The sequence below is a fragment of the Epinephelus fuscoguttatus genome, linkage group LG1 (assembly GCF_011397635.1).
Source record: "Epinephelus fuscoguttatus linkage group LG1, E.fuscoguttatus.final_Chr_v1".
Classification (NCBI taxonomy): Eukaryota; Metazoa; Chordata; class Actinopteri; order Perciformes; family Serranidae; genus Epinephelus; species Epinephelus fuscoguttatus.
In genome coordinates, this window is record NC_064752.1 from 23,121,523 (window position 1) to 23,146,842 (window position 25,320).

The 25,320-nt window shown below is 42.0% G+C and overlaps 1 protein-coding gene across 4 annotated transcripts in view; it reads left to right on the forward strand.

Moving 5' to 3' along the window:
• The window catches only part of cacna2d2a (calcium channel, voltage-dependent, alpha 2/delta subunit 2a), a 206,311-nt gene that overhangs the window by 127,698 nt on the left and 53,293 nt on the right, over positions 1–25,320 (forward strand). For 3 of the 4 annotated variants that reach the window (XM_049591377.1, XM_049591355.1, XM_049591360.1), the window contains 2 exons: positions 4,381–4,425; positions 10,117–10,255. In XM_049591377.1, coding sequence (XP_049447334.1) covers positions 4,381–4,425; positions 10,117–10,255 — 184 coding nt within the window. The remainder of the gene's footprint in view (positions 1–4,380; positions 4,426–10,116; positions 10,256–25,320) is intronic. The other variant, XM_049591368.1, reaches the window with a different exon arrangement.

Genomic DNA, 25,320 nt, shown 5'->3' on the forward strand with positions numbered 1-25,320 from the left:
TTCACTTGACAGGAGATTTTTGAAGTTTAAATGTGTAACTACAAGCAGTGGGTGACATTAAAATAACAGCGTGTAGCGATGACAAGAAAACATGCTGGCAGATGAACAACCTCATAGTCTGAAAGACTGACAGGCGTACAGACAAACAAAAGATAGGCAGGCATGTATCTGGTCAGACATAAAAACGAGCAGACATTGTAGCCCTGGCGAGGAGACAAAGTCACATTGTAATCTAGAGCAGAGGGGCGGTTTCTATAGCAACAGTAGGCATCTAACCTACGCGCCGCTGCTTTTGCTGAAATCTGAAATTGGCGAGAGGAGGCTGGTATTGAGGATAGAGAGATTGGGGGAGATGAAGATAAGACAGGGCAGGGTGGAGGAGGAGGAGGAGGAGGAGGAGAGATGTGGCAAAGGGAGGAGAGAGGAAGCAGATCGAGATAAGGATGAGGAGAGGGAAGGAGATGAGCGGAGGAAGATTGATCTAAGGGAGGGGCTGGAGATCATCACCTGACCTCAGTGTTTGTCTCCTGTTTGGAATTTGTTGGTCCACTCAGCATGATAGATTTAATTTACTGATAGCACTTTGTGTCAGTGGAAATTTCTCAGACTTTGTGTGTTTCTTTTGCGTGCATGTGGTGAGTGAGCGCATACACTCAAGCCTTGTGTATAGACTTGCTCTGTATGTATATCCACAAGTGCGGACATACTGCATCCGAGTGTCTGTGAGAATGCAATCATGTGTTAAATACTGTGTGTGTGTATTAGCAGGGTGCACAGGCCTCAGAGAGACATGCATGTGGGATAATTGTTGGCTTGGTGTTGTATCAGATGTGTGTTTAACCCAGACCCCGAGCCCATAGAGACCTGTGACCAGCCGCAGCAGATGGCCGTGCTGCCCCTAGGGGCTGCTCAGAGGGTCATGGTGGCCTCGGACTCGTCCACACGGAGCCACCTCTTCTGTGCATGTCTGTGTGGTGTGTGTCAGAGTGTGTGGTTGGAGGCAGAGGTTGCTCATGAGTAGGATCGGTGTATCTCTAACTGCCCGTGTAATTACATTCAGAGGTTTCACTTTCATCATATCGCAAAAGGCAACTAACAGTTACAGCGCAATTGCTATTATTTATCTTGGTGCTGCTGTAGGTTTTGTTATGAATTACCATTTGTAATCCAATAGATATCATTGCTGTGCCCAATCATGTCCTACCTGCTCTGAATTTTAGATTATAGCTTGAATTAAAAACAAAAAAATCCCATCTCTGAGTTCTCTGCATCTTTTAACTTCCATTCAATTTAATATTCAAACCCATTATTAGCATTTATAAGCATAATATAAACATTTATTGAATGTATTATAAGCAGATATAAATGTTCATTATTGTATTTGTCAACATCAATGTTCCTTCTGTTGAAAATATACAAAAGCACAAGCAATAATTAATGTATTCAGTTACTAAGTTATGATTGCTTTACATTAATAAACATATAAATGTCCAATTATCTACCATATGTTATAACCAATTTAAAAACAGAACCACCTTTATTGGTGAAGCATGTGTACACATACAGGAAACCTGACTGATTTATTTGTCCATCACTCCCAGTGTACTTGCACAGAAATAGACATGGCAGCAGGGAACAAGGTCAACAAAGCTGGACAAATAATCGTAAAGAATAGGCATGACTATTGTATACATGTTAAAGAATAGGTGTTTATATATAAAGCACCAAAAATAAAATGAAAAATAAAACATCTACATAACACTCAAGTGTATATAGATGCTGATAGTGCAAAGAAAGAAATACTGAATGGATTTCCATGGACTGGATGATGATGTGCTTGTGTACATGTTTATATACTGTAAACACAGCATGCAGGATTTATATTGACAGTGACAGATGACATGTATTTTGCCTTAAGGTAAATGCTAAATAGGGGGAATTAGCTTAAATAGTGATGATGCAATCGAAAACAAGGAAGCATTACGTGCTGCCAACACCATACTAATGCTACACATACTGAGACATGACTGTAAGCAGTGACTATTGTCTGTACATGGTGCATGATGGGAGCGAGTAAGTTATTATGTACAGGCTAATGGTGCAGTAAGGTAAATACAGCTGTCCAGCTGTGCAAACAGACATGATACCAGTGGTAGATGGATGATAAATAAAAGGAAGCCCAATATAAATATCTAAGACAGGTTCCACCAGAACAGCTTCAATGTATCTTTGCATAAAATCACTAGTCTGTGGAACTCTGGAGGGATAGCATAGCATATGATTCACATAATTTTCATGCTGATCAAATCATCTAGTGACCCCGTGTGCCTTGTATGGAATCATCTGCATTCGTTATGTAAGTTTCTCCACTGTTTTTTCTTTGATTTATCACATATAACACTGTGTATTTTTTTTTTGTGAGCTAGGCACAGAATACTGTGTAATGAAGTGTTAGCCAGCGAGCTACAGTGTTGGACCTCTCACTAACTCTCCTCAGCAATGTGTGGTATGTTTTTTTGAGTGTATTATTTGTTTCAGTAAAGCTGCTGGACGGTGTCCCTCGGGTGCAAGGAACCAAGCGTTTATTTACAGGAAGCAGTCCTGAATAATGAGTTGTAATGCCGCAGTAGTGAGAGTAAACTCTTTAGAAGCGAGGGACCAGTCTAAGCAGGACTGGGCTCCAGATCAATCCTGCTGGCAGACACAACAACACTGTTGCTCTGCCACAGTCTCGCTCGCTCTCTTTCTCTTCTCTCTCTGCAGAGGCACGGGCTATTTTTAGCCCTGGCAGCTCTTTCCCCACTGCACCCACCACCACTACCACCACCACCACCACCACCACCACCACCAACACCCATCTCTCTTCTCTCAGTCCATCCCTTCGTATCACCCCGACCTCAGCCTCCATACTAACTCTCCACCTTAACCCAGTGTACTCCCTGAACGATCTGCTCTGATCCCTCCACTCAGCTCCTCTCCTTGCGTCCTCACTCCTGATCTCTCTGACAGAACTGGGGAGGAGTGCTGGTAAGTTAAGGAGATGTGTCAGGGGGGCAGATTCTGCTTCTTCTCTCTCTTGTCCATGCTTATTACCCAAAGACACAAGCTGTGTCAGGGCCGGTCAGCCCCATGCTCAGTGTCAGTGCGAGTTTTGATCATACTGTGTGTCTTTGGTGGGTTGTTAGGGACTGAGCCGAGCTGATGACTGACTCTCTGATTAGCACTGGAGGCCAGCCAAGACCCGGGTCGTGGTGTATGGAGAGGCTCTCACGCTGGAGGGAGCTGAGAGAGAAGGATGGAGGCTGACAGAGACAGAGAAAAGTTCTGCATTTAGGTGGTGTGTGTATGTCTCTGTACCAGTTAAACAAACACAGAGAGCAGCATGTGTGTGAGACAGCAGGAGGGAGATGAAAACAGTGAAGAGTAAAATGGTGAAAGCAAGCAAGAGACAAATAGAAATTGAGAGAAAATAAGTCAGGCTGAGTAAGTCGTGTGTAAGACTCGCTGTACCTGTACAGTAGACTCTCTGTCTCCGTCAGCCGCCCTCCCGCATCAGACCATGACCGTGGCTCCTCCAGTGAGGGCGAGTCAGTCACTGTGGTGCCCTTGAGAGCGCGTCCTCAGCCAGCCTCCTCATGATAATGAGGCAGGCCCCACGGACGCTGCTCGCTGCATGCAACCCCTGCCCGCCCTCACGCCTGCCTCTACGGGAGATAAGGACGGCGGGGAGGCTAACAGTCTGAGTATGGGGTCTCTGCTCTGGGTAAAGGCCGGCAGCTTGGTGGCAAGAGGCTGAATGTTTGGCTTCAGCTGGTGACTGGTAACTTCAGTCTGTAATTAGAGCAAAATAGTGTAACAAAATAGCATACATTTGCATTCTTCTCCTTATTCCTTTTTCTGTTTCTTTCCTTTGGTGAGAGCTGTTTCCTAGACTGAAAACACAGCCAGCGGAGGTCGATAAGACTCCCAGAGAGACTAATATTTTGAGTTTATTCTTTTCACTGCAAACTGAGCTCGTACAACAGCAGATTCTTTTTTTGTTAAAGTTTTCCACAACACATAAAGATGTTCCTACGGTGTTTTCAACACAAGTTCGAACATGTGCCACATACATTGCATCTTATTGACACAAACATTGCCCAGATGCATTACATCCTTCGATATCTCTCTACAGCTGTCCGCTCGCCCTCTCATGACTGTCATTCCACATCACACTACTCCTCCTGTGTTCTGTGATGCTGATTATATTCTCATGCTGAACAGTGTGATTGAATATAACCATGGCTCTCTCTAGCTTACCACCGCCAGGAGTCGGGGCTGATATAGACACTGCTATATCTTCTCTCATCACCTGTCTTTTCACTCTTCTTTTCTGCACAGGAGAATGCCATTTCATACTACGATTCCAAAGCGGATTCAGACTATGTGAGTACAGTATGGACTGCTCCCCCCCTCCCCCGTCTGCCTGCCTTTAAAACCCCAAATCCTACCCACCCCTGCCACCCTTTCCCTGCAACCCCACCCCACCTCTCCCCCAGCCTCCTCGGTGTTGATGCCCCACCCCCCACCCCCTCCAGTCACAGGCCCCTGGGATGTCTGTGTGTGTTAGTGAGGTGACACTGCTTTATGGTGAGTTGGTGTGACAGAGAAGGGGCAGGCCGACGTGCATGTGACAGTGACTTCAGCTGTCCTCCCCCAGTCTTATTTCCAGAGTGTTCTACCCTCCCCGCTCTGACTGTGTCGACTGCGGACGTGAACTACGGGGTTGTTAGATCTCCCATCAAGACACCTCGCACCAAAAACATGCCGCACTTTCATACACCCAGACACCATTTCCATCACGCATGTCATTCATATTGAAGAATATGAATGACGTTCAAGGAAAGATCTGCAGGCTAGGTAACGCTGTTTCCTCCAGAAAAGCCCTGCGAGTCACCGCTGTCACCACTCCTCCTGCAGTTCCTCCGTAGGATAGGTCACACTCGGAGTCCGTGTCCGCTGATTGATTAAGTTTCAAGGAGGAGTGCAAGAATCCCCCCTAGATCACCAAAGCACAAAAAGATGGGAAGAGAGTGAGATAGAGAGGGGAAGAGAGTGAGGCGGAGGAGCCATAAATCATGGTGTGATTTTCTCTTTGTGCACGCCACTCCTGTGATTAATGACACAGCGCTTTAGGGCCTGTCAGCACATCTAATTGGAGAACATCAGTCATCATTAACATGGCACACTGAGGCCGAGGCCATGACACACCCCTGACCCCCACTTCACCAACCCCACAACCACCCAAACACAGTGGCAGAGGTCAGTCAGAGGTCACCCCTCTTCCCTGCAACCACAACAGTCGCACACCAGTATGCCCATATCTGAATTACGATTCCTTCCACGACGACCCTGTTCAATTACGGTTTTACGACTGGAGTCAAAATGAGCTGTATGTGTCGTAATGATCTGTACTGTGAGGGAGATATGATAAGAATTCAGTGGTAAAAAAGGTAAGTGATTGGCAGGCTCTCTTATCCAGGCCTTGTCTCCTCTGTTCCCTATCCTGTACTCTGTACCCTGTTAATTCCTCCTCTTGTCACTTTACCCTTGATACAAAAGTGCGATGTGATTTGATTTTTTTAAATGTGCCAAAGCATGTCAAAAGTGCATTTTATTTATTTCACTTATTCGACTATCGACCAGCCTCCTGGGTTCTTTGTATTAGTGACACACACAGATTTTAACAGCTGCCTTTCTGGACTGTCTTGATTTCTACAGGTTGAACAATATTATGACTTTAAAGTGCAGTGATATACTGGTTTCAAAGTATTGTGCTGTTATTATACGGTTATCATACAGTCTACATTTCCTTATATATGGTGTTGAAAAAAGCAACCAGCTGGAGACTTTTTCATTATTTTCAAATGGGAAACTTACAGTTAAAAAATGGTTTCTAGTTTCAGTTACAATAATATAGCGTTTGTTTAACCAGAAAGGCCCCTATGTTTTCATTCTTTAAAATACAAAGGTTGTTTGGTCTGAACGATCCTACCCTCACTGCAATACTGTCTGGTAAAAAAAAAAAAAAAAATACTGTCATTCATGTCCCAAGGTAGTAATTTACTTTGAAGAGAAACATCAAATATATGAATTATTGCAAGTCCATGTATTGTAATGTTTAATCAAAATTGAATTTTTTTTTTTAAGTTGTGGCATACTCCATTTGTAATATGTTAAAGAAACTATTCACCAGCTGTAATGTTATTTTTTGCCTGAAGGAATCCTAGTTTGTTTAAAGGACTGGTTTTTTTTTCTGTCTCCCTCGTTCCTGCAGGCTTTTTTATCAGCACACACCCACATACTCACACAAACACATACACACACACACACACACACACACACATGTGCAAGGTCTTAAGTGACATGTTTGAGGTTAGCCCTGGTTGGCTGAAGGCGGGAATGAAAGAATCTTCAAAATGTCATCTCTGGCCTCTTCAGCCTTTAATTAAACCTTGAGAACGGGGAGATAAAATTAACAAATTGGGTAATGAATCGAGCAAAACAGGTGGTGGATGGTTGAAGAAAATGAACCAATCAGTCTTTCCTGCGTGGATTTATTCAGCTCCTAATTAGACGCTGCCTTGGTTAATTATGATTGGGCTCTTCTGAAGAAGGGGAAAAAAAAAACCTCCCTGCCCGACACTGACAGAATTAGTGTCAGACTGAGTGATAAACAAACACCTCAACCTCACAGTTAGTGATGCTGAAAATTCAGCTTCTCTAACCTAATCTGGTTTACTATTAATGCAGAGACAACCTGTAAAAACCCAACCTGTGCCAACAAATCTGCACTAAACCAACATTAATCTAAAGTATCAGGTTTAATAATTTCATCATTTAGTCTTAGCTTAATGTTTTTGGCCCAAGCTCTGTAGTTCTGCCCCAGGCACCACTGTTAGTTTTAATCGCTAGCATTTGTAGTCAGCAGTACATTTTATTCTTTCATATCATTACATTGCTTTCAGAGTGGTGTGATTTTATTATGAAGATAAATGCCAATATGACCTGGAAACAGTCATCAATTTTTATATTTTCCCTTGTTTATAAAGCTGCAACCCTGTTTAGTTCTCCCTCAGTCCTTTCTTATTTTCTCCAGCCTGTATAAAGTAATAATAAAATATGTGTATTGGGTTGGGACCACAGGTAAAGATTATATTGTCATTGCTTTAACAGTGGTAATATAACACTTGTTAACTGGTAGTTACTGAATGTATTTTTAAAGAGTATTAAAGGAGGAAAAACCTGAAACTCTTTAGTCTTGTGGTTGCCAGATTGCAGCCTCAGCTCAGGTCCCAGAGGTGTCGACTAAAAACAACAGGCGAACAGTCTTTTCTCAGCAGCGCCCTAGACTAGGACTGATTAAAAGAAATTATGTCTACCGTGCATTATATGAGGACCTTTTACAATAAAACTAAAACATTGGCAAGTTCTTGTTTCACAACCTCTCACTCGTCCAGATGAGCAGTCTAGTGATTAACAATGAAGCATCTCCAGCTTGTGACACAGAAAATATAGAATATATTTACAGTGCGGCAGCTGTATCACTCTGAGTCTTTTTGATTCTTTGAAAGGTAATGCAAGCGTTAAAAATGTCTAAATTATATATAAAATTCTCTCAGATTTCACATTAACAAAAGTCATATCTGCTTTTACTAAATGCTTTCTTTGATGAGACCAAAGCTCGTGTAGTAGTTTTCAATCAACCGTTTATAATGCTATTTAAGTGATAACTAAGGGTGCTTTCACACCTACCCTGTTTGGTTCAGTTCAATCGAACTCAAGTTCATTTGCCCCCTAAGTGCAGTTCGTTTGGGCAGGTGTGAACACAGCAATCACACTCAGGTGTACACCAGAAAGAAGCAGACGGAGACCTTCTTGAAGAGGTGGTGGATTTGTTTGTGGTGAGAATGTGTTCCAACCTGGATCTGAACCAACTGCAGTCACATGACACATTGTTTGGGTTAAACATGAGCATGTTACAGTCCTGGAGGACAGCAATATAGTCCACGATGACCAGCGCTAAAATCAGCCTGCGTAGCTGTCCCTCCATTGTGACATTAGAAAGTGTTGCATTTATCTTACAGGTGTACTCTTCTTCAACGTTTTGTTTAATTCCTGGATTTGTCCCACATGGAAATTCTGACCAATCAAGAGCAGCTTTCTTGCACAAGGCATTTGATCTGGTCCGCTTGTAAATGCTGCCGTGAGAACACGAACCAACTCTAGGCAATTACACAACTTTGTAAAGAAAAAGTTGTCCCTGACAACTATAGGTCTGAAAGCACCCTTATTTGCTGAATACCAGCAGGGTGTATGTAGGTCCTTAAAAAATCTGAAAATGTCTTATTTAATTTTATAAATACCATGCTTAAAAGTCATTAAATAGTCCTAAATTTGAATTTGTGAGATCTTAATTGCGACAAACATTTTAATCTAATTTAACTTGTCCATCTTTTGATTTCTTTTTCAAAAATGAGTCAAGCTCTTCTGCATGAAAATCCACATTTCTGATGTTACACAAATTTAAACCTACCACTGAACCTAAAACTGTCTTTTTACTTCATACTTACCTGTAGGCGAAATGTAGATTAACTCAATCTAATAACCATATTCCTACATAAAAGCAACCTCTAAGGGACCATATATATATATACTACTTACCTTTATATTTCATATCAGTTTTATACATCAGTCTTAAATTTGGTTTAAAGTGACCTTGAAAAGGTTTTGAAAAGCATTAAATTAAAGTGCCAGATAGCCGTAGACACCCTGACCAGGTGTGTGTGCTCAGTGAACATTTATCTGTCCCCAAGATACTTCTTTGTGGTCATATTCCTCCTGAGCTGGTCTCTGTCAGAACACTGCATTGTTCCTTATGTTGACTTTCAGTGGCACTTCAACACAGCTATCCCCCTGCTCGTCCCAACAACAGCTTGTAATTGCATTTTAATAGTCAATTAAAGTTGGTCCATCAATCAATTTCTGCTGTGGACATGGAGTTTTGATTTAATTTCTCCAAAAAACAAACAGTTTTTATCATGTCAGATCCAATTAACCCACGCTGCTTTATCAACATGAAACGTGCACATTGCAGTCACATATTTTCTGCACTCACAGATTTATGTTGAAGTAAAATTTTTTGCTCTTCAGCAATTAGAATACGTAAGAATGATCAGAGATATGGCTTTTGTTTTCGGTTTGTGCGGTTTTCTACGGAGGCATCTAACAGAGTTTTACTCGCACTGAAATCTGATCAAGAATAAGCCAATAAACCGAGCCACAGAGTGAGGTTGTATCTTGCTGACATTTTTGTTTTCACATCCCACAATCACTTCCTCCTGTGGGAACAGGCACAGATTGGACTCCATTGATAACTTATCAAGATAAAAAGCTTAAATGTCAGTTTTTCTCTTTTATCTTCTGGCTTTCTTTGATATTTGACACTTTCCTAATGCAATATGTGTGTCAGGCTTTCTCACCAAGCACAATGGCCTCACCGAGAAGCTGTAAAAGTGACAAAATATGCAGCATTAGTCCCGTTTTTTTCGCTTAAACAATCACAGGCGAGAGAGAGGAGACAGTCTGTTATGAAATATGCTTTCATTCGAATGGATGGGAGTTGAAACCGTGATTAAGTGGTGTTGGTTGGTAGTTATTGTTGGGGTTAATTTGTATGGCACCTCATATGTCTGTGATAGATATCTTGGTTACTAATGAGTCTCGCTGTTTGGTGTCTGCGCTGATACCTGCTGTTGTTCTCTGATGAGAGGGTGAGTAAAGAACCACCTAAATCTGAAGGCAGACAAAAGGGGAAATAATTACTATTTTTGTGATCAACATTATCCAAATGCTGTGAGACTCCATGTGTGAGTCAGAACAAGAGACAATATACTGTACGCACCAGAGCCACAGATGGGCGCTGCAAAGCCACAATATGGGAGGTGACAGAATGCGGCACTATATTTGCATGTTTCTCCCGTTTTCTAGTGATTTTATTTGTATGCTCACGCGGATTTGTGTGTGTGTGTGTGTGTGTGTGTGCGCGCGCACGCGTGCATGTGTGTGTGTCTGCAGGCGGAAGATGGAGAAGAGGAGAACCCGCTGGAGAGCTCGACGTCTTTGGAGCTGGAGTTTGTGGATGATCCCAATTTCAAAAACAAGGTCAACTTCTCTTCCAGTGCGGTCCAGATTCCTACAGACATATACAAAGGCTGTAAGTGAACAACAATACTTTTACTTTATGAGTGTTCTGGTGGAACGGCGAGTGAATGAGTGGCACTGCGTATGCTTCATAAAATCTGTACCTGTTGTGATATAAAAGAGCTGTTGATCAAAAGAGTATTGTCTTAAAAACAACACCTGCTGCAGCAGGACTCTTTTGTGAGTCCACACTGCATTTCCTTTATGCTACCAAAAATGTGCATTGTGTAGCCCCTCTGAAAAACTGTTACACACAAGCAAAATCAATAACCACAAAGAGGGCACAGCACAACAAGCACAAGTTTCTGGAGAGCCACACAGATATGAAGCTGTAGTAGAAGACTGTTTACCTTCACCTGCACACTTCTCCCACCTGTGTTGAGATCATACAGCGGAGGACGAGGGAAAAATAAATACACTCAATTCTTACCCAGACTCTCTTGGAAGTGTTTTTGCCAACTGATATTTTAAAACACACCTCAGAAGCCACAAACTCCACAAGTTACTATGAACCACAAGCTGACAGTCAAGTACACTTATATATGATGGCAGGGGTCAGCCAGTAAATCACAATCGACTGAATGAATTTATGTGCTCACAGATGACTCCAGAATAAGTCTTGAAATATCTATGTGTATTACAAGAAGATTCAAGTGAGGGATTTAGATGTATAAATACTTAAAGCTGATTTTTATCTGTATTTGACATGTAATGTATGAATGGATGACACAACGATTCATACCAGGACATAGGATAAGACCTTGGAAAATGTATTTTACATTTCATTAACCAGCAGGTCTGTTATTTTTTTATTTATTTAACATTTCTATGTCATTCTGTAGCTTCCCATTAGTGTTCCCTATGTATTTAAATCAAATACAAGTATGTATGTTTAAGAGCAGTGGCTCCCAGCTGGTAGGTCACGGTCCAAAAGTCATAATGAAGATAATAATGCGTTTTACTTAGGTGTCTTTCAGAACATTCAAGGACACCTTACAAGACATAGTAAAAAAACAAGAAGCAATGTATCCATAGATCATAAAATCAAACAATTCAGTAATATACAATAAAAGTTAATAAAATGACTAGACAGAAATCATAATTACAAGTATTAGGTATAAAATCGTCATCATCAATATGTATGTCACCATTAATTCAGATTAAGGTATGCCAGCTTGAAAAGGTGTGTTTTCAGATGGGATTTGAAAGAGTAAAGGGAGTTGTTATTGCGAATGTCGTGGGGGAGAGAGCTCCGGAGGTGGGGGGCAGAATGACTGACGGCTCTGGAACTCATGGTAGTGGCCAAGCAGGCAAAGTGGGTCGCAGGTCCACTCTTAAATTTTGAAGTACAGCACACAGAGCTTTTATTCAAAGTGCTGTTTCCTGTTGACCAGAGAGTGACTAATGGACTAAGGAGACAAAGGAGAAATCTGGACCCAGTGGCTGGACCAGTTGGGAACCACTGTTTTCAAGTCAAAATATTTTCCCTGGCCCCTTCTAAAATCATTTTCCATTGTGACCTGACGTAGGTTCCTGCATGATGACGTTGCTACATATAAATCCCCAAGCCTATTTAATGTGAGTCTTCATGACTAAGCCAAGCCTTCTTTGAGAACTGTGTGTTATTGACATTCCAAATTAGTTATATTCTTCTTACCCCTGGCTGGCACGGAAGCTAGGCAATGTGCTACTATGGACGCCATGTTAGTTCGGATCTGAAAGTCACACAGTGAAACAAAAGCTTTGTTTCCACCGAGCAGCACGGTACAGTAAAGTTCAGTTGAAGAGAGTGATATAATGGCTTCAGCCCTGCTTTAAACAAGGTTAAACTATGAATAAATAACACTGACTATGGACAACTACTTAACAAAATCCCATTTCAAAATAAAGTAAATGATCCCTTTCAGGCATTATCATTATTTTTAATGTTAGTGATTGCTGTTGTAACCTACGTGACAGTTTTTGCTAACAGCTGAGTCTGCGTTTCTATTTGAAAACCCTGTAAAAGATCACAAACTATGAGGTTTACCTGTGTCATGCTTGTGTCTTCCCCTGGTTTCATACACACCGCTGGACTGTGGATTGATGACAGTCTCCTGTTTTGACTTGACCTCTCCCCTCTCTCTCTCAGTATGTTAGCTTGAACTCTCCATCCTTTCACATCAGCCAGCACTTTAGCACACTAACATTATTTTAGATGACAGACGGTCTCTCACACCAGATCTGTACTGTATGTTTTTTTAATTTTTTTTTTTTTTTTTGTGCGTGGGCATGGTCTCCCCCGCTCATGGACCCTGCCCTTCCTGCTTGGCACCGTGCTGCCCCGCGGACATAACACCCTTCTTAGTCTGCAGCTGCCAAATGGACAAAAGGGAACACATGTACCTTCCGGGACTCTGATTTCGCTTGGCATGTTCCCTCTGTTATCCACCTCTAACCTTTTGGACACTCTCTGCCTGCCTCTTTAAAGACTCAAAATCCAGAGCATGTGCAGACAGACAGCCATTTTCACAGTGGCAATTTTTTTTCTCTCCCTCTGTTATTGTCTAGCTCTTCGCTCTCTTTGTTGAACAGGCAGTGTATGGCACCTGTCTGTGACAATGCCCTCCAGCTGTGTCTCCAGACAAATCTTGTCAGAATTAGACACTCTTGGTTGGGGAGGAGATGTCAAAGGCCACAGCTAACTCACAATAGAGCAATCAGGCCTGCACATTGTTCCCGGAGCCATTTTGTGCCAGCTCTGGCTCCCCCGTCTGAAGATATGAGTCAGAGAATAAAGGCCTCTCGATTGAGCCTGGTGGAGACTAGAAGAGTGGATTGGTACGGTGCATGGAATTAGCTTTTTCACTTCTCTTCTGTAGAAAATGTTTACTATTGATGTTGTTTAGTTAGCTCCCATTGCGGGGTCTGCTGTGCTGAGATTGCCAACTGCAGATTTTGTGCCAACTCCATTATGAACATGTGTGCCATGTTTTAGTCATTGCTGATAAATAAACAGTGTTGAACAACATGTCGCTGCCCAAACGTACAGTCATTTTTAAAGATGCTTTGCCATCAAACCAAATGTGCCAGGCACAAATGTTGATATTAGAAACATCAGCTTTAAGATGTCAAATGTGCAATGCTACGGAGACGAAGCTGAAGGGGAGCCGCAGTGATTTTACACATCAAAGTCTGTTTACAGGTCTCGGGGAGTGCTACTGCATATGTGGAGAAAAAAAAGCTGTATAAAGCCTTTTGTGGTTTTTGTGGAGCTGCGCAAAGTCTAGTAAATTCCTCGGTTGGGGTTGAAGAATACAAGTTTGGAAATGAAAGAAACAAATCTGTTGATGTGGAGTTAGAAAGAAGTGAGCTCACCACACCTCTGTAGAGGCTCAAGGCTACATTAGCCATTACGGGCATAACACACCTTAACTTCTAACTCAACTGTGAGCTAATGTAGCCATAAAATATTGATTTATCGATGGACATCAATACTTAATATGTAAAATAATTTCCGTACTCCGTATGCCGTGTCGATACACCTGTACTAACTAGGCTTTCTTGCTCTCTCTAACTGTTAGTGTTCACTACAGTCATTCTGCTGTTCTCTGCAACAAACTGAGAAAAGAAAGTCACAACTGCAGTGTTATAGCCTTGTTATATTTATCTTTTGATACAAATGTAAAATTGTATGTCCTCAGTGTCAGTTCTTTCCAAAAATTCTATCAAATGTCAATTTTTTTTAGATATTTTATCAAAGTTAGAAATTTCAATATTGTGACAACACACGTGCCTGCAGTTCCAAGTTGCATTTTGAGTAATGTGGGCTCCAGCTTTTGACAAGGAACGTGAATGTGTAAAAAACAACGTCATCACTGACTCTGTTTCATCGATTTTGATCCCTTTTTTAAAACTGTCAACATTAGTTTGGCAGTCTTAGAGGAGTGCACTGGAATGTAACAAAAATTGGGACTGTCCCACGGTATTAACTCTTTGGAAGGTGGTACCAAAACATCTCAGGGTGGCTCAAACAACCTCTACCAGAATCCCCACAACTATGTCTGTAAAGCCCCGTTTCCACCAAGCAGTACAGTATGGTACAGTTCAGTTCAGTGCCCATCTTTTCCACTTCCACTGTGAAAAGTTGTGGATGGTACCAATAGAACCGTTCCGTACCGTCCCCATTTTTGGTCCCCCCTCTGTTGGGGTACCTAGCACACAGATCTGGTACTAAAAGGTGGAGCTGTGAACACTGCAGTCTGTTGATTGGTCTATAGCTGACGGTCACTCTGCTTAGGGCTGAGTTGTGGCTGGTTTTGAGGCTCATGTAACCACTGTTCATACTGTGGAGAGTTTTATTAGTAGACTGTAATTATAAAATGAAAGGATGTTGTGCTGCCTCTCACAGCAGCTGGAGTCTGAGAAAAAATAATTTAATTCACTGGGCTGACTGTCAGTGACTAAGGTGGAATGTTAACTTGTAATGCCAGGGCCACACTGCCAACAAAGTGCTGCGAAGCGCAGCGCACCGAAATTCTCGCGCGAGCCCATTCACATCAGACGAGCGTTTCTCCATGCCGGTCAACAAGCGCTTATGCTGCCAGCTGTTGTCTCCGTCACATTTGGGGCTGTTTTTCCATCATGGGTATCTCTCTCTCTGTTTGTGTGTGTGTGCCCCAACCCCCACCCCCTATAGCTGGCCCACTCTCTCTCTCTCTCTCTCTCTCTCTCTCGTGTGTGTGTGTGTGTGTGTGTGTGTGTGTGTTAGTGGGTGTGAGTGTGTGTGTTCATCTCTCTCGCACTCTGTTTAGATACCACTAACTAATATGTATATAAACACGCACACATATATACATCGCATTTGTGAAACGGGGTGTTTTATTTTGAAATTTGTTTTATTCTGAAAATTGACCGGATGCTGTTGTTGTTCCTTTGTTTGACTTCCTGCCCAGCTTGACACATCCGCTCGTGGCTCGCACAGAAAATAGACCAGACGTCGAAACAATCGCTGCAGCGCCGACCGCGGCTGGATGACACAATCGGTTAACATGGGCGCCGAAAGGAAACTGGCTTCGCTTCTTGGCGCTTCGAGGCTATTCGCCGCACTTCTGCGTCCGGTGTGGCCCTGGCATAATGTTACTCAATGTTTGAGTTGACAACATGACTCCATCCGGCACTCCTTAAATTTCACTGATAACTTTGACCATCACTTTAGTTTTTAAATGACATACACTTTTAGTAATGAGTGGATCTTCAAGCATTTATAAATATTAATTTCGGCTGGGTTATTTGAACTGCAAATATTCTAATCTTCACTCAGAGAGAAAAAAGCGCCGTGGAGCGTCATTTCTGTGTGTTCCGGCAACACTAAACCCCTGAGCTTGCCTGAGACGGACTAAATGCACAAACCTGCTATTTTTAAATATCCCATGGAGAGAGACTCTCACTGCAGCCTGTTTTATTTTATTCTGAAAAATGTTGGTGTGCAGCCTCGTTCTGTGGATGATAAACGAGACGCAGACTTCCATCTGTGTCACTGATAATGAGGAAATACAGTGAGTGCTGGACGGAGCAGTGAGTGACAACAACCCCAACCACATTTAAGAGAACTTTTTGTGGTGGAAACACTAGGGTCTAGGTACCATGTCTGAAGGGTTACTTTTGGCTCCAAAGGTATCATACTTAAAGTGGGGGAAACAGGACTTTAGGAGACAAATTTATTTTGCCAGGCCTTACGAAAACAGAATTTAGACTGACAGTTACAGGTTTATTGTAGCAGCAGGACTTACTCTACGCACCTGGTGGAGCCCACACAGGCCGGAGTTTACAGAGTGGCATAAAGTCATGACAGCTGCCTTTGAGAATATAAGCAGAACTAGCCAAATATGGCAATTTTTTTCTGGTTCACATTACTGTAGGTGCAACAGGTACAGATTACAAGGGGAACAGGATGTATGTATGCATATGCACTTTTATGTAACTTAGCTTACAGAAATTTACATCAACCTCATGTCACAGGAGCTGCGTTTGCCTCAGCGAGATGGTGGGAAGAGGATTATTATCTGTATGTCGTTTTCTGCTGCCGTCCCACCAGCAGGAGCCTGCAGGGTGCCTTGGAGAGGATGTCTGAGGAAACTAATGTGGGCGGATTGTTGTCCTCTGGGTCTTGAGAGGTCTGGATCTACAGTATAGTATCTGTGGGTTTAGGATTAGCAGAAGAGAAGCAGTGTGAGTGGGCAGACTCAGCGCTCGCTCCTCAGGGGGAGGCCAGAGGAAAGGCAGAGAGAAAAGAAAAGTGTAGGAAGAATGGAGCAGAGTCCACAGTACAGCACAATGTTCAACAGTTGTTGTGAAATCCTCAAGTGTTGTTTATTAGCACTTGCTTGCTCTGTGTCGTTGGAGTGGCTTGCTTTGATTTGTACACATTGTTAATGCGCTGAATAAATTGACTGTTTTCCAGAAAATGGCAGCATGAATTGAGAGTCACAGCAAAATGGGCGTCCTTGGGGATGGACTGGGAGAGAGGCACAGATAGAAGGAAAGATAGGAAGAAAAAAAGGGGGTGAGAGGAGAGAGACGCCTTAATAATAGAAACCATTTAGAGCCAAAAAAAAAAGAAGCATTTTATTTTTTTTATTTTTTTTATTGTGATCCTTTCAGCAGCTAAATGAGGCGGTGCATGCGTCCTGGTTTGATTTGTCTGCTAGGCCCCATGTCCGTTTATTGAGATTGAGAGTGTTCCCTGAGCGCCGTAATGAACCATTTTATGATTCATTATCCCACTGCTGATTCCTGCTGCCAAGTCTGCAAACTTTCTAATTAGCTTAGGTCAAACATTCATACAGTTTTCCTCTAATTATCGTTGCTTATTACAGAATGGACATCGCAACACAGCCACAGAGGAATAAATTGATGTGGGTGGTGTCGTCAGTGGAGAAACAGGTTTTATTCTCCAAGTGAATGTTACAGAAATGGTGAGGAAGAGGCAGGGATTTGCTGAATAATTGCAGAGGAAGAGCTCTGGGAATATAATCTTTAAAATAATCACTGAAAAATAAGCATGAAAACAGCGAGGGAATACGTAAATTATTCTTCGGCGACTATTTTGTAGATTTAGTGGAATTTTGCTGGTAATTGGACGGAGTTCATATGGTAGATAGAGCATACTAATCCAGATTGGGTCATTCCACAGTCGCATGTCAATTATAACATGTTGAAAATATAGAAGGTTGTAAATCAGCCTTTTTGAAAAGGTAGCAATTATGTGTGTATAACGCACACATTGGTGTGTGAGTACATTAGTGTTTGTCTAAGAATAAGCAGCCACAGTTCCCAGCAGGGAATAAAGAAAACCACCAGTGAATGTGGGAAGCCCTTTCATTGAATTTGAAGTTTAAATCCGCTGCATGCGGCGCCTTTTCCGGCGGCCTAACGTCATGTTGTCAGTTTGCTATTGTAGTCAGGCACAGTGAGAAACTTGGTTATCAGAAATGAATAGCGAGGACTGGCTAACTGTGTGTGCAGATGAAAGAGCAAAGCTTAAATGTTTTGCAGGGAGCGATTAAACCACCCACCCCACACACACACTCACAACACAACCATGATTACCACCCCTCCCTGTACTTGACTGTCCCATTGCTCCTTTCTTAGTTTTTGGATCGCACTGCTGGATTCACATGTTTAAAGGAATGCCTCAACCCCCAGATGACCATTTGTTTATTAATTGCTCCCCCGTGTTTAGTCGAATTCCTGACGAGAACTTTGTTTTTCTCGCATGCAAATAGTTGATCACAGGAATCTGTGCTTAATAACAGCAAAACTGTATCAAAATATCTGTAAACAAAATCTCACACAGTGCAGTATAATCCAGGTCTTATTTATCCAGTTGTATGCTCATTACTTCCCAAACAGACAGCCCTTTTAGTTCCTTGGGGAACAGAACTGAAAGTGGATCTATGCTCTCTTTGATGCCACACTCCATTAACAAAAACTGTAATTTTACCTTGCTGAACACAGGAGCTGCTGGTCTATTACTGGCTTGATTAGTTTGTTTGTTTTTGTTATTGTGTGACTTTGGTGTTTTAAAGGGCTAGTTCGGTTTCAGCAAAGCCACACAATAACACAAACAAACTACCAATCGAGGCAGAGGTCGACCAGCAGCTCCTGTGTTCAGCAAGGCAAAATTACTGTTTTTTTCAATGGGCTCTGGCTTTGAAGAGAGCATAGATAAATTTCACTTTTAGTTCAGTTCCCTGTTGGAAAGTGGTGTCTGTTTTGGGAGGTACTGAGCATACGACTGGATAAATGAGACTTCCAATCTCAATTTCAGTTTCATTTATAAAGCCCAATATCACAAATTACAATTTGCTTCAGAGGGCTTTATGGCATGCAAAATCCCTCTGCTCTTGGACTCTCTCAGTCAATAAGTGAAATCCCAAAAAACAACCCCTTTGATGCAAAAAAAAAAAAAAAAAAAGTCTGTTTTTTTGCCAACATTCTCCAGAGTATATAATACTTTTTCAGATTGCTGTTATGCATCACTGTTTTCCATAACTCTTCCTTGTTGGTGAATTCAGGGATGCTTTAAGACTTTGAACCTGCAATAACTGATTTCTTTAGCCTCTTGGGAACAGCAGAAAAAAACCTGTTAGAACAACACCGACTAAGCATCTTTTTTTTTTTAATTCTATATGGCAAATTTGTTATCAGACAGTTTCTTATTTACACACCTAGCAGTAAATTATCATGGAGTTGGGTTTTTGTTGACCTGGTAGATGTAAGTACAGTGTTCAGTTTCCTTGTAATTTCTGCTTTTCCAACCTCCTGAGGGAAATATCTGGCTCTGTACATGCTAAATGCTGCGCTGTGTTAGTTGTGAACTTAGTCTTTCTGCCATTTGCAGACTAAAATGTTATACTTCAAAGAGTGGTCAGCAGTAATATGTATGCTAGGCAGTAGGCTAAAACGTTCAATTATTTATGAGACTTTAATTACCACCAAAGAAAAAATTCAGACTCTAAATCTGCCTGAACCAACAGCAAGCTTCTAGCAAAAAAAAATCATCCAGTTCACCTTTGTAAAGAGCAAATTACACAGAGTGTATGTAATGTGCGGTGGAAAATTGAGTGCAACAGATATAGCAGATAGAAAGTCAACTCAGTGTCGTGTGAGATTTGAAGAGAAGAGAAAGATTTGCATCTGCGGCTTTTTGTGAGTAAAACTACTTCTGATGTCGCTCAGCTTGTTTCAAATGGATGTGGAGAGAAGTCAGCTCACCTGGTACTGGAGGGACAAAGGCAACTTTTGATAGACAGACTGAGGTTTGTTCACAAGGGAAAGGCAAAGTGAGAGTGAGTAAAGCTTTATTGCTTAGTTGAAATATATGCTGTGGCTCCAATTAGTGAATGCTCCCTCTTTACTCTGTGCCATTGCCATATATTTCCATCATAACACGCTACATTTGTCATCTTAAAGTCATAAGCTGTGAATCTTGAGATTTGCCTCGGCTAAATGTAAAATGTCATCTCCGTGAGTGTGTGTGCGTTCGTGCACGTAGAGTACATGCAGCCTGTATTCGTTTCACACGCCCCAGGTTCCTTCCAGTGGAGGAAGCTTCCCTGTCAACCAACTCACGCCACGCTGGAGATCAACTCAGCCCGTCTCAACATCAAACCAGATTTAAATGTGTGGAAAAAAAGCAAAAGTGATTTGTGGAAGAAGAAGAAGAGAAAAAAAAAGAAAAAGAGTGAAAGTCCAAAAAAAAAGAAAGCGATAGAGAGAGAGGGGGATAAGGGAAATGGGATTTAAAGTTAAACCAAAAGAGAAGAAAGAGAGTCTAAACACTGCGGGCTGTATTTCTGTCGTTCTTGACTTTACAGACTCACATCTTTCTCTCTGTGCCCATCACCCATCCACCCCTATAGTGTGTGCCCAGTGAAGGGGCACTATCATTTACCAGCACACTAATTAGAACAGTCAGCACAGCACAACTCCACTTCACTCACCACCAGGCTCACAAATTACATTTCATGTGTTTGTTATTTACTGCTCTTCTTTAATTAGAAAGAATATTTGGAGGAGTTCTCTGGAGGTGTGGTGAAATCTCTCCCTTCTTTCTTATTCTCTATATTGAATAATCATCCCTCCTCAGAGAAATTTCCATTCGCCTCCCCCTCCCTTCACAGTCTGAGATTACCATTTAGCAAAACCAAGGTCCTCGCTGACAAATACACTCATACTAAATGCTATTCCTGAGTGAAACTGCTCGAATCCTTCACATGAATTTTAATTTTAATGAGTTAGTGCTGCTGTTTTAGTTGCAGAGAAATTCCGTTTAGTAAAGCACACTGCAAAAGAATACAAATGAGGTTATACAGTATCTCCTGGACGTTATTTCTCCTCAACCAAGGCTACAAAAAGACACATTTTTTCTCTGGGACGGCTTAGACTTTGTGGATGTGTGAGCTGCTGCCAGTTCCTGTTGCTGCCGTTTTCCTCTGCAGGATGAAAGGTTTAATGTTCAGGCTCTTTAACACTCAGCCAGGCCACAAAAACAGCCCTGAAAGAGGAGAAAAGAAGGAGAGACAGAGAGGAAGAGGGGAGATGGAGGGGGAACTGGGTTGAAAACAGAGAGAAAGACAGAAAGGTGGTACATGCAGACACAGAGATGCTGCTGGTCTGTAAAGGCATCAGAATGTGAAGGAAGGTGTCGGTTTATCACCCAAATTACAGGAACACATCATCTCACTTACCTTTAGTGTTATTTGGAAAGTGCTCACAGCAAGGTCTTGAAATTATACAGTGTAACTGGAACACTTTTGCTGGAAATCTCACTTTTTGAGCACCACAAACAAAATCTTATTCATCTTCATTGTTTAGCAAAAAAAAAAAACTTTAAAGGCAGACATCGCACCAACTTCAAATATTATCAGGCCATTAAAAGGTCGTTATCAGTTGCTATGAGAAGACTAGATCTGAGGTAGCGTGACCCTACTCTGCCTCCTGGATGGCGACTTTTAGTGACTGTAGTAATTATGACTGGAGCGAAGACGACATATAAAGAGCAACAAAGTCCACGCAGTGAGAAGGTCAGGGTGGTTGGATGGGTCAAACAAACACAGGACTTTAACCCAGGAAACTGTCGCTGTTCATGTGCTATGTGAAACTGAAAGTCAAGGTTGACATATCGTTATTGACTTGCATCATGTTACGTTGAGTCGACCAAATGTTAGTTGACTAGAAAGGTCATTGGTCGACCAAGATTTCATTGGTTGCTTAAAACAAAAAAAGTGAAACTCTACTAGGAGCTGCTCCTTGTCAAAATAAATCAAAACCTATATGACTGGACCATGTGGCAATTTAATTTGAAAGGACTGACACAGGAAGAGGCCACGCTCAGACAGGAATCACGTTACAAACCAATCACAGCCGACAGATATCTTTCACTTCTTCTGTAAATATTTAGTCTGATAAACACAAAAAAGTTGATCATGTTAGTTTAGGGCTACACCTGCATCTGTCTACACACTTATAAACAGCACCTGGAAGAAGATCAGCTCTGCACTCAGGATTTCAAGTAAAAAGGCTATATGATGCTTGTTAAGGTTGCTTAGCAACCTCAGACGCAACCTGCCATGCTCTTGAAAGCTGGCACAGAAAAGGCATAAGAGTAGTGCCCAGCGCCTGACCTTCTAGGCGGTTAAAGACACGGCATGTGTACGGCCCCTAATTTACAGGGCTGGTACCTGCAGTTATTACACAGACTAGTTGATATGCCGGGCAGGAAATCCAAAGTGCTCCGTCTGAAGCACTGTCATGGCTTTGATAATAACAGATAAAGACACCTTAATAGGCTGAAAACATTTAAAATGGGTTCACCTCTCAAAATCTAGAAAATTTTAAACAGAACTGTTTCACAATGTGCATGTGTTGCTGTAGTTAGGGTGACCTGACCAGTGTAATCAGTTTAATCTGAGTCTCTCCTCACTAAATTTTACTGCCGAACATCGACCGGCAAGCTGTAAATAATCTTTGAATTATAAGAAATGTTAACTCCTCTCATTTTTATGCATTACCTGTATGAAAAATAGCGTTCCCTCTAAGATTTGACTTTGGGAAAATATGCTGTCTGGATATAAACTCACTTAGATTCAAAACAACCTGTATTTGTCTCAGTGTTGCGCTACCTGTCTGTTTGACTAATGTCGCCTATATGTCAAAGTAAAGTAGAATTGTACTGCACCACTACCACTTAGTCACTCTGTTTAAAAAGCAGAATATGTAAACGCTTTATGGAGTTGACAGTAATAATGGTTATGACTCTTCAAACGGACTTAGCTAATAGCTTTAGCTCCATTATGGCTGTCTTATGAGGGACCACTTGTGTTCAGCTCTGATATATCACAGGCCAGTGTGCCTTTTTTTCTGCTCTGTGTGTGTACAGTAAACGCATGCACCCATTTCTATAATGTCGGATTAATACGGGGCATAAGGCACAGATCAGTTTGGATGGCTCTTTATCTCAGGTATATGAGTGTGAATAATGTGTGTGTGGGGGGGTTGGGGGGTGGGGTCATTGGATAGAGGTGGTGGTGGGGGGGTTGAGAAATGATCTCACGCAGAGATGCTCCATAAATCCCACTCATAATTGTTTCCCTACTTGGTGTGCAGTCTTGCTCCATAAAGGGGCAAAGCCAAGGGTGCTCTAAATGTCAGGGGAGCGGCGCGCTGATGAATTACCTTTTAAAGATATCAGAGAGAGGCGCGTTTCACGTGAAAGATGAGCCCAACACAGAGCCCAGAGGCCCTGTCTGCCTGTGTGAGCATATTTCCCCCCCAGGGGAAATTTGTCTTTTTATCAACTGTCCAGAGAAGTCACAGCATATCCTAAATGAATAAATCAAAGAGAATTAGTTTGCTCTGTTCTCTTATCTCTGATGTGCCCGTTTTTCTGTAGAGATCACCTGCAGATGTGTTTCTGTGTGTGTGTGTGTGTGTGTGTGTGTGTGTGTGTGTGTGTGTGTGTGTGTGTTTGTGTTTGCAGAGTTGGCCTGACAGTAGAGGTGGCTCACATCTGAAACTGTCTGGATTATTTTCAGCTGGCAACATTAACACACATACACTTTGGTCTGTCTTTTTAACCCCTGACAAGACAAAGTGTGAGTAAAAATACACAAACACCATTTCACTGCTCCATCATGACGATTCAGAAGCCGCACTGTGGTTTGTGTGTGTGTGCAGCCCTGGGCAGCAGTGCAGCTGATAATCCTTGCATAGCCGAAGTTTGGTTGATGCCTTGATGTTAGTCAAGGTAGCTGAGATGGTGCTAGTTTTAAACTGAGGTCGCAGGATGTCTCTTTGCCCTTGGCCTGTCTGGGACAGCTATCATTACAGACCCAGTGCCTCTCCAGATAAGAGCACCCAGGACTTCACAGCACACAGGCTGCCGCCGCAGCAACCTGCTGTGGTAGCTCATGCTTAAAGGATAATACTTTTTACACATTAATCAGATGGCTCTTTGACCACAGAGCATTGCACGCCCCAGATGAAATTGAAATGCATGGTTTGGTTCCCTGATAATCTCCACACAAACATCAGTAAAATGTAGCCCCTGCTGAAATGAAGCAGAGTCCTGGGAGCGACTGCGGCAAGTTTGAAAATTCATAGTCAAAAATTGCAGAGATACTGAGAGTCTCACTAATTTCTCTCTCCACTTCACTCTTTCTAGTTCCTCAGACCATCTGGGCTGTTGGCAAATGTAAACTCTGTGTTATGAGAGATAGAACATAAAGCTGTTTCACTTTCTAATTTGGGAAGAACGCAGTTAAATCTGTAGCAGAAATGTCACTGGTACACGCTCCTTAGGGATTATTCCTCATATGACCTCAAAACAAAAAGCTGACAAAGCATTAGTTTGATAAGATGGAAAATATTGGACTTCTAATAAATCAGAAGTACTGCTTTACAATGACAGTGGAGCCTCAAGTGCTATAAAACAGTGATTAACAAGTTTTCACCAGCAAGTTGTTCACCTACAAAGCAAAGGACAAATGTGATCTATTATTTGTTACGTAATATGAAAACGCTTCAAATAATCAATTCCTTGACCTCTAAGTCTTTGATTCTGCCATTTTCAATTTAGCAGTTTAAAGTGAAGTTTATTTTGTCTGGGGTTTTTTCTCCCTCCTTCCCTCATGAGCGAGAAATTGCCTTTTCGGGCTGTGAAAGCAGCCACTCATTCGTGTTAATTTCTGTGTTGCTTTCCATCAATCGTCCTCCCCCTCTCTCTGGGTTTTTATGTTTATCCCCATCTGTAGGGCTGCCTCTATCCTCCTCCATTCTTCCTTTGTGTTTACGTCTATGAATTTTGAGAAAAACATGTCGAGGAGCTCCCCTTGGTGATGGCAGCAATTTGGCTTTCATATATTCCTATCCTCCAGACACTGCTTAGTGCCGCTGTAGTGAGTGTACGTGCCTGTGTGTGTATGTGTGTATGTGTGTGTGTGTTTGTTTTACAGGATGCTAAAGAGTAATGAAACTTAGCTTTTATTTTGAGCTACAATTTAAGAGAGAGTTCAACAACCTGGAAGTGAACATTCAGCTAAAAATATAAAAACAATATGATTTTTAAGTGATGTCTCATGACTGTGATTATCTGCAGGCCCTCAGCTTACAGTATAAGAGGCGAGCGGTGGGGGGTGGGGGAGGTCGTGGCATGTTTCATACCTCTAAACTGACAGCTCGTCAAACAGCGAGCAGTAATTGAAAAGCAAAAGTGGATAATGATCGTTTATATGTGTGAAATTCAAACCAGGGGTTGAGAAAAAGCTGGACTTGTCGGTTCAGGGGTTTGTCTAGCTTTGGTTGGCTGAGTAATTAAATCAGAGAAGCGAGTTCTCCTCAGCTCAGTGCCTCGTCTTGTTTCCTCTTTAATCAGGTGGCTATTAAACCTCTGATTGCACTCCTCATCTTCTGACTTCAGCTTAGCTATTAAACACAGACTGAAAGCATTTTTGGTTTGCGTGCATGTGTATGTACGAGGATGCCTATTGTTTCTTGTTGTTAGGATAGAAGAAGCATGAAAAGCGAAGGAAAAAA